Genomic DNA, 13,227 nt, shown 5'->3' on the forward strand with positions numbered 1-13,227 from the left:
AGAAAGTTTGAAACTATCTTGAAAATTTCATGTTTTTTGGTATTGAATTCATAGTTCTAGATGTTGTTTTGGCGATTTGATCGCGCGAGCAAGTTCGTATAATGTTTTAAGGCTTGTGTGCACGTTTGGTTTGGAGCCCCGAGGGCTCGGGTGAGTTTTGGATAGGCTACGGAGTGATTAGGACTTAAGGAATTTTTCTGGTGTGCTCCAGGTCTGCAGACTTCGCATTTGCGAAGTCTGACTCACAAATGCGAGCACCGTATTTGCAAAGTTATTTCGCATTTGCGATCAGAAGGCTGGGAAGGGGACTTTCGCATTTGGGAAGCTCAGCGTCGCATTTGCGATGAGAACATGGGCCGCATTTGCGAACACTTGTTCGCATTTGTGATGCCAGCAGGCCAGGCCAATTTTCGCATTTGCGAAGTAAAGTCCGCATTTGCGAACCTGTGATCGCAAATGCGATACCTGTAACTATTCAAAACGATTTTTGGACGGGATTTTTCATTCATTCTCCCATTTTTCAAAACCTAAACTTCAAGAGGCGATTTTCCAAAGACTAATTCTTCCCCAAATCATAGGTAAATGATTCTTAACTTGTTTCTTTCGATCTATTTCATCTTTTTACAAGATTTCATCCTAGAATCTAGGGTTTTTCATGGTGAAATTGGGCGTTTTTGGGTAGAACTTAGGAATTTCGAAATTTGGGGATTTAGACCTCGAATTGAGGTCGGATTCTAAAACCAATTGTATATCCTGGCTCGGGGGTGAATGGGTAATCTGTTTTGGTCCGAATTTCGAGTTTTGACCAAGCAGGCCGGGAGTCGATTTTTGACTTTTTGGGGAAAATATTGGGAAATCTATAATTATGCATTGGAATTGGTTTCTTTAGCATTTATTGATGTTATTAAGTTAATTATGGCTAGATATGAGTGGATTGGTGGTGGAATCGAGAGGTAAAGTGGTGTTTGAACTGTGAATTACCCGTTGGCTTGAGGTAAGTGTTTGGTCTAACCTTGACTCGAGGGACTAGGGATCCCCGACTTGCTTGCTATGTGAAATACCATGTGTGTGGCGTATAGCTGTGGTGACGAGCATCTATGCGTCGCCAAATTACCTGTTTAGCCTGTTCCCTTTCCCCGTTTCCCTATATATTGCTTTCCTGTCTTAATTGCTACTTGCTTATTGATGCTTCAATGTCTAATTGCTTCTTGTTAAATGTTATTTCTCTATTGATGTTATTAATTGTTCCGTAGTTTCATCATAGCACACTGTTGGTTTACGTTGGTTTATTGGTGATTTGTGGTACACTTTGGTTGGTCTCGCTGTGTAGTAATAAGAGTGGACTGGTGGGATCGGGTTGCACGCCGCAATAAGGAGTAATAAGGGTGAATATTTATACTGTTATTGATCATATGGTGGGATTGGGATGCGCGCCGCATCATTTGTTGTTTATGTATTCTTTTTCTGCTGAGGTTCACTATTTTAGTGTTGAAACTCCCTTAAGGATCGGTTATAGCTGGATACTGGTAGAACGACTGGGTTCGGTATTCATTTGCAGGTTACTGTTATATTTCATTCAGTATTTCCTTTCTGTCTTAGTATAAACTGTTGCAGGTTATATATTGTTATGCCCCGCTGTAGCCTCGTTACTACTTCGTCGAGGTTAGGCTCGGCACTTACCAGTACATGGGGTCGGTTGTAATGATACTGCACTTTCTGTGCAGATTTCGGAGCTGGTAGTGGCTGATCGCACTTACCAGTACATGGGGTCGGTTGTACTGATACTGCACTCTGCACTTTCTGTCCAGATTTCGGAGCTGGTAGTGGCTGATCGAGAGGTAGGTTGCTGTTACTGCATTCAGGAGACCCAAGGTAGTCCTGCAGGCGTCTGCAGGTCCTGGCATCCCCTCATATTCTTCAAGACAGATGTATTTTCTTTCAAACCATTACTTGTAGTATTCGTAGACTGTTTGTGAGTTGTGACGCCAGTTTCTGGGTGGTATCTATTCCGGCGTTCGTTAATAGTATAAGGGTATTCAGTTAAATCATGTACTTCTACTTTTATTTTCGTTGAATTAGTTTTGTTAAATTTTAATTATACAAGGATAAAGGAAAAATGTGAAATATTTTGTAACGTACGCTTGCCTAGCGAGTGTAATGTTATGCGCCAGTCCCGAAGGTGAAAAATTCGGATCGTGACAACTAGTTAGTACTCTTGGTAGTACTTTGTGAACAAAGTGACTCAAGTGTTCAGTCACAACTCATGCACGGCGCCACAATGACTCTCCAATACCATCCGTACAGTGAAAACTCAACGTAACTGTTGATTCAAGAACGAGAGCACGGTACATCCATAGCAAAAGAATATAAAATCTTAGAAGAAAAGAACAAGAGAGATGTAAATTACAAACAAAATCTACATTGGAAGTGTCTGAAATTGGAATTACAGACGAGAACAGAGAGTTGTTCGCTGACTTCTGACTTGATACAGTTACTTGAATATGTTTAAAGAGAAAAGGAACGAAAACAATTGTTGCATAAACATTGACCTTTCTAACTATACCGACTCATTCCAGATATACAGTTTAAGCTAGAAAAGCCAGTTCTAGCAATACATAAAAATGAACAAGTGGGTATATTTAGGTCTGCATTGTCTAGAAAAGTGCAGCACCTTACAATTCATCGTGATGATCACTTATACTTGACGAAGGAACTTGTGATTGTGCTTCGAGAAGATATCTGATAGCCAAAGATGCTTGAAGTGCAGCACCGATAGGAAGTGCTTCTTCGTTGATTTTAAAATAAGGTGAATGTACTGAAACAAGTTTTTCATTAGTTTCATCCTGCATACCGAGTAGGTAGAAGTAACCAGGAATAACCTCTTGGTAAAACGCAAAATCCTCTGATCCCATTAGCGGTTCCATGTCTTTTACATGATCGTTACCAAGCATATCACCTGCAACTCTCTGGAAGTGTTTGTGCAAGTTTTTATCGTTCACGGTTGGAGGGAAGAAGGGTTTCTCTTTTGTAAGAAAATCCACAGTTGCATTGCATCTCTGTACAGCAGCTTGCCCAACAATAACCTACGCAAGACGAGAATTAGTATCTCTACTATGGAGAAAGCATGACTAAACAGAATGAGACTGTAGAAGCCGAACAAATCAAGGAAACAAGACAATTTGCAACATATTTGGCCATTATAACATCTAAAAAAAGAAACAATGTCGAGACACCAAAGCATAATGTGGGCTTTGCAGTACGATGAGCTGCAATTTCATTCCATATGCAGCATATAAAATGAGATAACTAAAACCCTGATTAAATAAAGTGAATTGCGAAGAATCTGACTAATTAAGAATTGATCCTACCTCCTCAATTCGCTGCCTAAGCTGCTGAAAGCTCTCCTTTGAAAAGGCCCGAAAAGTGCCACCGATGGTAACAGAGTCTGGAATAACGTTAAATGCACCACCTCCTTGGAATTTAGCAACTGTGACTACCTACGAGTCATACTTTATGTCAAATAAAACTAAATGACTAATTTGGAAAATGAGAACCATTTGTTGAGGTATGCCAATCCTTATTATAAGGACAAAGGTTCTAAAAGCATCAGCAATACAGTACGTGTGCTAGTTATTGCTCAATCTCAGTGAGAGAGAGTTAAAAAGTCTTTAAATAATCCTTCCATAGCATCATCTCATAAGATATGACTTTTGCTCTCAAAACAGAAATTAGAACAGGGAGAAGAAATCACTTACTATCGATAATTGCAAATGTTGAGTTTTCTTAAGGAAAGAAGAGATTTTGACCCCCAAATCTCAAACAATACTACACTAATCCCTCTTTCTTTAAATATATTTCCATTTTCCATCCAAGGAGGATGAAAGAATAAAAATTCTTTCGTCCAAAAGAAGAAGAAGAAGAAGAAGCTTTCTGTTGCTTCAGTTATCAAACAGAAGATCCAAGCTATATTGGCTAGGCTCATCGGTTCAAGATTTATGCAAGACTTTATCTAATATAAGACTCTCAATATGGATTTTCCCGCGAGGAATGTCCTCAGCACTACTGTTGGAATCTGGTTGATATCGGATATCCAAAATCTAACAGTTTTGAGTCCATGAAGTTTATGGTGGACTGAACCCAAGCACTAAAGACGTTATTTAGGAATTTGCAAATTGTTCCATTTAGTCACTTTTATAAAGTTCTTCATTTTATAAAGGACATCACCAGAAGCATATGGTGAATCAAAGCAAGGGAGCCAAGAAAAGGGTTGCACTAGGTGATTGAGTAATTTCTAATGGATTGCTTCCAATTTAGACAATTGGGCTCTCTTAGAGGCTCGGAAGAGGAAAATTTGAAGTTAATTTCACTTTTGTTTAATTAAGAAGTCACCAGCCATAGGCAATTGACTTGAGCCTTGGGGTTTGCTCCCTTTCAAGGTCTCAAGTTCGAAACCCACTGGGTGCAAACAATTTCTGAGGGCCATCGGAGTGGGTAAAACCTGAATTAACCGTGGTGCACTTGCGGGAAACTCCTTGCCGAGGGCCTGTGCACCCCCGAGATTAGTCGGGGCTCTTAGAGACTCGGACACCCGGTGCAAATCAAAAAAAAAAAAAAAAAAAAAAAGAAGTCACCAGCCATAGGGAGATTTATGTTGTCCGAAAAATACGGTATGGTTGAATATTCAGTCAGTGTCTGCAAACAAAGAGGTATAAACCTCTTTTGGAGACCGCAGGGTCATTGGAAATATTTACGACTAATGTCACATTTTCCAGGTTCAGAGCAAGGATAGAGTCACTCCTCTAATTTGAATCTTGTTTGCAATTCATAGTTCTTTTGCTGGACAAACAATTCCCAAGTAATAAAATCATGACAATTGCTCTGAATTTGTCACAGGTATTTGGACACTGCAACAAGTTAATAGTGACTAGTGGCTGCAGCATGTAAGGGGAGAAATATACCTGCGAATCCAGAGGATCAGCCTCTCGGGAAACAAGATGTTGTAAGCTGACAATTACATTTGATGCTGCCAGAATTGGGTCTATCGAATGTTGTGGAATAGCGGCATGCCCTCCTTTTCCACTAATTACAGCTTCAAAAAAACCACTTCCAGCCAAAAAAGGTCCAGGCCTTGAAGAAACTTTACCCAAAGGAAACTGGGGATTGACATGCAGACCAAATATTGATTCTATGTTTTCTAGTGCTCCAGCATCTATCATTTTCTTGGCCCCACCACCTCCCTCCTCTGCTGGTTGAAAAACAAGAGCAACCGTTCCCTGTCAAAAATATTAACCCGAGAAAATATCAGCTGCCAGAAGAGTATATATGAGAAACAAATAATTGATGTTATATACGTGCTGAGGATTGGGATATTGATTCATTAATCAAGATCTAAGCATAAGGTATTTGCTAAAAGGTAATCAGGTTTAAGAGCATGGTTAACATTTCCATAAACTGAAGTATATATTAAAGAAACTTACAAGATTCTCTAATATATTTCCCTAGCTGGTCAATAGAGCGAATGCAAACTAAAGTTTATCTTTCTTCGATCAATACATTGGCCATAAAACTCATCCAGCGAACCAGCATGCATGTCAAACAATTAAAGATTATTCATTCAATGGATAAAATGCAAACTTAGAAATGGGCAAAAGTTAAATCTTAAGCAGACAAAATGAAATCGTGATACTCCTAATACAAGAATCAAACCTTCAAAATGTCTCGATGTTCTTGAAGAATCTTTGCAGCACCGAGAAGCATTGCAACATGAGCATCATGTCCACATGCATGCATTTTTCCAGCATTTTTACTTTTGTGCTCCCAGTCCACCATTTCCTGTTAAAATTAAGGTGTATTAACTAAGAGTTCAAGTTCTATGCACTACAACAACAACAACACTCCCCGTGTTATCCCACAAGTGGGGTCTGGGAGGATTATGTGTACGCAGACCAGACTGTTTCCAATAGGCTTATAAGTTCTATGCACTGACGGTGTAAAAGATATATACACAATCAAGTCACTTATTAGGTAATTACAAGTAAATCTCTCGATAAACATTAATTGGTAATCTGGTAACAAATAGTGAGTGACTGCTGTCATAGGTTAAAATTCATCGATATGTAAAAAAATCTTTACAGTGTCGGGGTATATAGCTTAAATCCATTTTAACTAATTGCTTTTGCCAAAATAGAAGACAGGATAGATGAATCTCTCCTTGCTTAAAATCATATTCAACATTGCTATTGCCTATTTTGTGATCTTTAATCAGTATATCACCATAAAGAACACAACTTTTACATCAAAATCCAAGAGGACAATCAGAATTCAATATAATCCAGTAGCATTTAAAATTAAGTAATAAGTTTCACATAAATCAAAGTAGAGAAAAGATTTGATTTTGAACCTGCATAGGGAGAGCATCCATATCAGCTCTGATTGCAACAAAAGGGGATTTTCCTGAACCAACAAAACCAACAATACCAGTAGTAGCAAAAGGGTATTTGTATGAAATCCCCAATTTATCCAATTCTTCCCTTATAATCTTACTGGTCTCAAATTCTTCATATCCCAGCTCAGGATTCTCATGTATCCTTCTCCTAACCCCCACAATCCAATCAAAAACCTCAGCTTTCTTTGCAAAATTGAGGAAATTAATAGGAATTTCTGATAATGAAGAGTCTGACCAAATGGGTATGGCAGAAAATGAAACAAAAATCAAAATCAAGAAAACCCATCTGGAGAAATCCATTTGAGCAAAAAAAAAAAAAAAAATCAAGAAAATTATAGAAAGAGTGAGGAGAAAGGGAGTGAAAAATATAAAGGAGTAGGGGGGAGAAAGGGCAATGTCAACTGTGGTCTCTGTACAATTAAAATAGGTGGAAAACGAGGAAAATATGGGGAAAATAGATTTAAAGTTCCAAAATAGCACGACTACTATTATTATTAGGAGTCATGTCGAATTAAAATACTCCTACTATGAGTTGAGTTGTTTGTCATCTTCTTTCGCTACAACCACAATTAATGAGCACTGAAGAGTGAAAAGATGCCTTCACAGCTTCAGTAATTTTCAGTCTACAGCCGACTTCACATGCTTAATCAAAATCTCTCTCGTTTTATTCGTTGTTTTCAGTAGTTGCCACCCGCAACCTTTTTTATATGATTTTTTGGTACTGTTCTTTCGTGCTTAGATTTTCATTAATATGGTGCTTATATTATTTTGAACCGAAAATCTATCGAAAACAATCTTCTATCCTCGCAAGGTAGAGATAAGGTCTACGTACACACTACCTCCTCGGATCCCACGGTGTAAAATAATAGTGGTATATTATTGTTGTCGTTTCTACGATAGTTGAGAATTTTGTTTTTGTTACTTGTTAGGCCATCTCCAACGCCAAGTGCATTTGCTATAATACAGTTGGTTATGCATTTTTAGCTGCCAAATGGAAAATTTGGAGTGACACTATTCATCTCCTCCGTAACTATTCTTTATCACTGTATTATTATTTTTATTATTTAACTCTTTTAATTTATATCTTTATATATACTTAATTATATTTATGTGATATTTTTATAATATTAATTTTACACCTTAACTTTGACGTATAATTTTGATAAATTAATTTTTGCGCATTTATTATTTTTATGTAAAATTATAAGTTATAATTATAAAAAAATATATAATCATCTCAAAAAATGAATGGTATAAATATAAAATTATATGTGATGAATATATAAAAAAGAAAAAAGAAAAAATTTCTTTAATAGAAATAAGAAAGCAAAATTTAATAAAAGATAATAATATAATATTAAAGAGAGAGGGGAATATAACATGGAATATTTTGTTTTGGAGTAAAAAATTGAGTAATGATTGGAATAACTTTACTCCATTTTGAAGGAAAAAATGAAGGCAAGGTTGGAGATGGCCTTAGTACTTCAAAAAATAGAGAATAAAAGTCAAGTTCAATTAAACAATTAAAGCTTTTAAAATAAAGTTCCACTTATGATTCAGACATGGTAACATCATTAAAATCTTGATTACAATTACGTGACTGTAATCTGTATTATATATTTGTAATTCTTAAGAGGATGTAATTGATTCTTCTTTTATGTCAATCAGTTGACATGGTTAAAAGTGTAAATAAAAAAGACAAAAGTGAGGTGGAAGTGTAAATTTGTGAATCGCATAAATGAATACAGTTCGTCTACTTTTTTGCTATAAAACTATTGTAGGACAAGAATCAAGCCGGAACTAACTTAAATTTGAGGAATCATCATTGCTAATTTTAAATTACATAAAATCCTAAAAAGAGATTGTATACGGTCGAGATCGAATGCTTTCGATGAGGTCGTCCGATGTCCGAGTCCAGGTAAGGTCAGGTTCGAGCTCAAGGAACCGGACCCAAGTTCGAAGGCGAAGCATGATGCATACAGAGGTCGGGCATGTTCTACCCCAAAATACTACCGTTATGGAATTGTGCCAGAACGAGCTAGATTCCTGCCACGTCCTTAAAATCATGGCGCAAATTACGGAGTAGGATCGTACAATTCCGTACTAGACGGTTAGACAGCTGTAATAAGAATATTCTTTACTGTAAATGGAAATATTCCTTATTTAAGGTTCCCCATTATATAAAGGGGACCCCAATCATTTGTAAGATCATCTTTTTACTGAGCAAAGAATATACTCTTTACCTTTTTGCCTGCTGTTCATCAGAATTGTCCATTCGCTTGATTATTCTTACTTTGATTTTCTTACTTCATTGTTCTTACTGTTTTAAACCATCTCGAGGTCACTGCTGATAACTAATATTGGTTTGACTCACTTCTTCATATTTCTTGATTATTAATTGGTATTGAATTAAATCACATATCTTTAAAATCACAAATCAAGTTTAATTGTTACTCGTATTTTTCGAGGTAAACAGTTTGGCGCCCACCGTGGGGCTAAAGATAATAGTGATTATTTCTTTACCGATTCTCGTTACACATGTTGTCTTTACACTTTTTCTTGTCAAGATTTTTTGATTTTCAGGCTTGAACATGTCTAGCACACAAAATGCACATGTTCATGACAGTGAGGGTCTAGGAGAAAACAACGGTATAGGGGTCGGTGTACCACCCATAAGCCCTGAGGGAATGCCAAATATGGAGCCAATTGATATCAGTTCGCACAATGCTCTAAACACGGATGCAGGCACAGACTCCGTAGGGAACGCACGCAGGGAAGATCGACTAGAGGACCAAGGAACGCCAAGAGTAGGGGATGGGTGAGTTAGTCTCCAAGTGATATTCGAGATGTTGCAGGCTCAGCAAATTGCCATCGCTCAACTCCAAAGTCAAAATAAAATCCCGAGCGTAGCTGAACATGAAAACAATCAACGTGCTGAGCCAACGCCAGAGAGATCTAGTCAAAATGGCTCGGGGACTGACCCCACGATTATGAAAATGCTCGAAGAGCTAACTAAGAGGATTGAGTCCGGGGAAAAGAAAATTTAAGACAATGATAAAAAAGTGGAGACCTATAACTCCCGTGTAGACTAGATACCGGGGGCACCTCCAATTTTGAAAGGTTTAGATGCCAAGAAATTCATACAAAAACCGTTCCCTCAAAGCGCAACTCCGATGGCCATCCCTAAGAAATTTCGTATGCCCGATATGCCCAAGTATAACGGAACAACCGACCCCAACGAGCATATTACTTCATACACTTGCAGAATCAAAGGAAATGACTTGAATGATGATGAGATCAAATAGTGCTGTTGAAAATTTTTGGAGAAACACTATTAAAAGGAGCCATGATTTGGTATCACAACTTAGCTCCTAACTCCATTGATTCATTTTCTATGTTAGCAGATGCCTTCGTGAAAGCGCACGCCGGGGCCATAAAGGTGCCAACGAGAAAGTCGGACGCCTTCAAAATTAAGCAAAGAAACGACGAGATGCTAAGGGAGTTCGTGTCCCGATTTCAGATGGAAAGAATGGAATTACCACCGGTCTCTGATGACTGGGCGGTGCAGGCCTTTATGTAGGGTTTGAACGAAAGGAGTTCGATCGCTTCTTGGCAGTTGAAGCAGAACTTGATTGAATATCCAGTTGTGATATGGTCAAATGTGCACAATCATTATCAGTCAAAGATCAGGGTTGAGGACGACCAGTTAGGAGCCCCCTCAGGTTCAGTGTATCCTAACAGATTTGCAACCAAGCCCCCAAGGGACATAGACCGGGAATTGAGATTCAGCAAAGACCGGTATCAGCCATACACCGATCGAAGGAACAACAACCCAAGCCGCAACACTCCTCGGAGTGATCGAAGAAACGATCGAGGTTGAAGCTCTCGGGGACTCATGAGCAAAAGCGGATTTGACAAGCACTCCGACCCCGCAGAATCTCCTCGATTGTCAGAATACAACTTCAGCACGATGCATCAGGGATCGTCTCAGCTATTGGGAGAATTAAAGACACCAAGTGGCCTAGGCCAATACAGATCGATCCTTCTCAAAGAAACCTGTCACGACCCGAATTCCCACCCTCGGGAGTCGTGATGGCGCCTACTAGTACGAGCTAGGCAAGCCAATTAATTTCACAATTTACCCTCTTTACACATTCTATATTCATTAGCAATTTTAATAATAATAGTAATAACATTTAAACAGCGGAATTTAACATAAGCGGAAGAACGAAGCCATAAGCTATCTGAACGCGAATTTCTAATACAACTGTTTGAACCTCGACTACCCAGAACTGGTGTCACAGTATCACAGTATCATAGACGGTCTAAGAATACTACAAATAAAGGTCTGAAAGAAATAAATACAACATTGTCTCTAGAAAAGCATGAAAGAAACAGGAATAGTAGATAGAAGGAGACGCCAAGGCCTACGGACGCTTGCAGGACTGCCTCGGGTCGCCTGATGAGCAAGAATCAGCAATCCCACTGCGGTCCGAAGTCTACAACACTGGGGTCTGCACAAAAGAGTGCAGAGTGTAGTATCAGCACAACCGACCCCATGTGCTGGTAAGTGCCTAGCCTAACCTCGGCGAAGTAGTGACGAGGCTAGGACCAGAATACCAAATAAACCTGTGCAATTTAACTATATACAACAGAAAAGAAGTACAGAAAGAAATATTCATATACAGTCAAGTATGGGAGGGGGGAAAACATGCTGCGGGGAAACATCGAATAGTAACAGAAGAGCAACAAGTAAATATGAGGATACCACAGTTCAATTGAAAATAGGAAGGGGGAAATCATGTTGCGGGGTACAACAAGTATCAACAGGAAACCAACAATTTAGTGTAGAGAAACCGTAACACAGTTATCAATAAAAATTAGGAAATCAAAGACAAGTGCACGGCATCACCCTTCGTGCTTTTACTCTCTCTCACCAAAACAATACACGACATCACCCTTCGTGCTTTACGCTCTTCCTCACCCAAACAACAATCACAAGGAAAATAGGGTAAGGGAATTTATAACCTCGAAATAAACCAAATAACAACAGAAAATCAGTAAATAAACGTAAAGGACAACATAACTCAATTATCAGCAAGAATCAGGGAAATCAAGGACAAGTGCATGGCACCACCCTTCGTGCTTTACTCTCGTCCTCACCATAAGAATCAACACAATAGGCACGGAATGGTACATCGTGCGGCACGGCATCACCCTTCGTGCTTTACACTCTTTTCTCACCATGAAATCAATATAATAGGCACGGAATGGTACATCGTGCGGCACGACATCACCCTTCGTGCTTTACACTCTTTCCTCACAAAACAAACAATGCACGACATCACCCTTCGTGCTTTAACTCTCTTCCTCACCCAAACAACAATCACAAACAATAGGGCAAGGAAGTAAAGGAAATTTGCAATAAGAATCCCGGCAAGGGAGCAAAAAGTCAACAATTAAATCCCGGCAAGGGTGACAACATAATGACCTCTTCTCTTTCTCACTTTTTCTTCACAATTCACTTAACAACTCGAGCCAATTCTCTAGAGGTTCAATTATCACTTATACCTTCACAACTCATTTCACAACTCGAGCCAATGCTCTAAAAGTTCATTTGTCACTTATACTTTCACAATTCGTTATACAACTTGAGCCAACGCTCCTCAATGTTCATAGGTCACAATTCTTTCCACAAACTTTATACAACAATTAGAAACCATAACCAAGGCATGAAAGATACAACAAAGTCATGATAACCACAATATAAAGACTCACGGGCATGCTAGACACCAACGTATAGATACTCGTCACCATGCCTATACGTCGTACTCAACAATTACCACATAGAAAATAGGACTCAACTCCTAATCCCTCAAGCTAAGGTTAGACCAAACACTTACCTCGAACTTCCACGGCCAACTCAAGCCTCAAGCACCGCCTTTCCTTTCGAATTTGGCTCCAACACAATCGTATCTACGCATAATCGATTCAATAACATCAATAAATGCTAAACAATCCAATTCCAATGCTTAATTATAGCTTTCTAATCATTCTTCCCAAAAACCCAAAAATCGACCCCGGGCCCGCTTGGTCAAAACACGAGGTTCGGACCAAAACCCGATCACCCACGAGCCCGAATATATAATTTGTTTTCAAATCCGACCCCAAAACGAGGTCAAATCCCCAAATAATCAAAAAGCCCTAACTCTACCCAAATCCCTAATTTTCTACCCTTAATGTCATGATTTAAGCCTAGAAATCTAATGGGTGTTAATGAAAATTGAAGAAAATGAGTCTAAGATTACATACCTATGAATTTGTGGTGAAATCCTCTTTCAAGAATTGCCCAATTTGGAGTTGAGATGAAGAAGTTATGAAATTTTGAACAAATCCCGTTTTAGCTACTGTTTTAAGTGCTGGGCGACAGTGTTCATTGCGTTCGCAAGAACACTGTCGCGATCGCGAAGGCTGCCAGTAAGTGGACATACGCGATCGCGAGATCTTCCACGCGTTCGCGAAGGGTTGAACCCCCTGACCTTCGCGTTAGCGGACACAAGCTCCGCGTTCGCGTAGAAGAACGACCAAAATCCTAGCCCCCTCCAATTAACACTACGGGTTCACGTCACACAGGTCGCGTTCGCGATGAGCAATCCCCTAAAGCTCCGCGTTCACAACCGTGGCTTCGCGTTCGCGATGGACAAATCCACCCCTGTCCCCATTTACCCTACGCGATCGGGAGAGTGACTACGCGATCGCGATGAACAACAGGCCCGAGCACC

At 39.2% G+C, this 13,227-nt stretch overlaps 1 protein-coding gene across 1 annotated transcript; it reads right to left on the bottom strand.

The window, feature by feature from the left end:
* Nucleotides 1-2,377: 2,377 nt before the first annotated feature.
* On the bottom strand, nt 2,378-7,064 carry LOC109214145 (IAA-amino acid hydrolase ILR1-like 4). The gene is made up of 5 exons (XM_019378033.1): nt 6,401-7,064; nt 5,707-5,832; nt 4,959-5,273; nt 3,369-3,497; nt 2,378-3,083 (listed from the first exon to the last, which is right to left on the bottom strand). Exons 1-5 carry the CDS (start codon nt 6,743-6,745, stop codon nt 2,673-2,675), a joined length of 1,326 nt encoding a protein of 441 aa, XP_019233578.1. The 5' UTR covers nt 6,746-7,064; the 3' UTR covers nt 2,378-2,672.
* Between the last annotated feature and the right edge of the window lie 6,163 nt (nt 7,065-13,227).

This window comes from Nicotiana attenuata, unplaced genomic scaffold, assembly GCF_001879085.1.
Source record: "Nicotiana attenuata strain UT unplaced genomic scaffold, NIATTr2, whole genome shotgun sequence".
Taxonomy (NCBI): Eukaryota; Viridiplantae; Streptophyta; class Magnoliopsida; order Solanales; family Solanaceae; genus Nicotiana; species Nicotiana attenuata.

What these genes read in the sequence shown, in the direction of transcription:
- LOC109214145 (XM_019378033.1), bottom strand. Translation starts at nt 6,745, where the DNA reads ATGGATTTCTCCAGATGGGTTTTCTTGATTTTGATTTTTGTTTCATTT. An exon ending in CTGATCCTCTGGATTCGCAG is followed by an intron (nt 3,498 to 4,958) that starts GTATATTTCTCC and finishes TATGACTCGTAG; the next exon opens with GTAGTCACAGTTGCTAAATT. An exon ending in TTAGGCAGCGAATTGAGGAG is followed by an intron (nt 3,084 to 3,368) that starts GTAGGATCAATT and finishes CGTCTTGCGTAG; the next exon opens with GTTATTGTTGGGCAAGCTGC.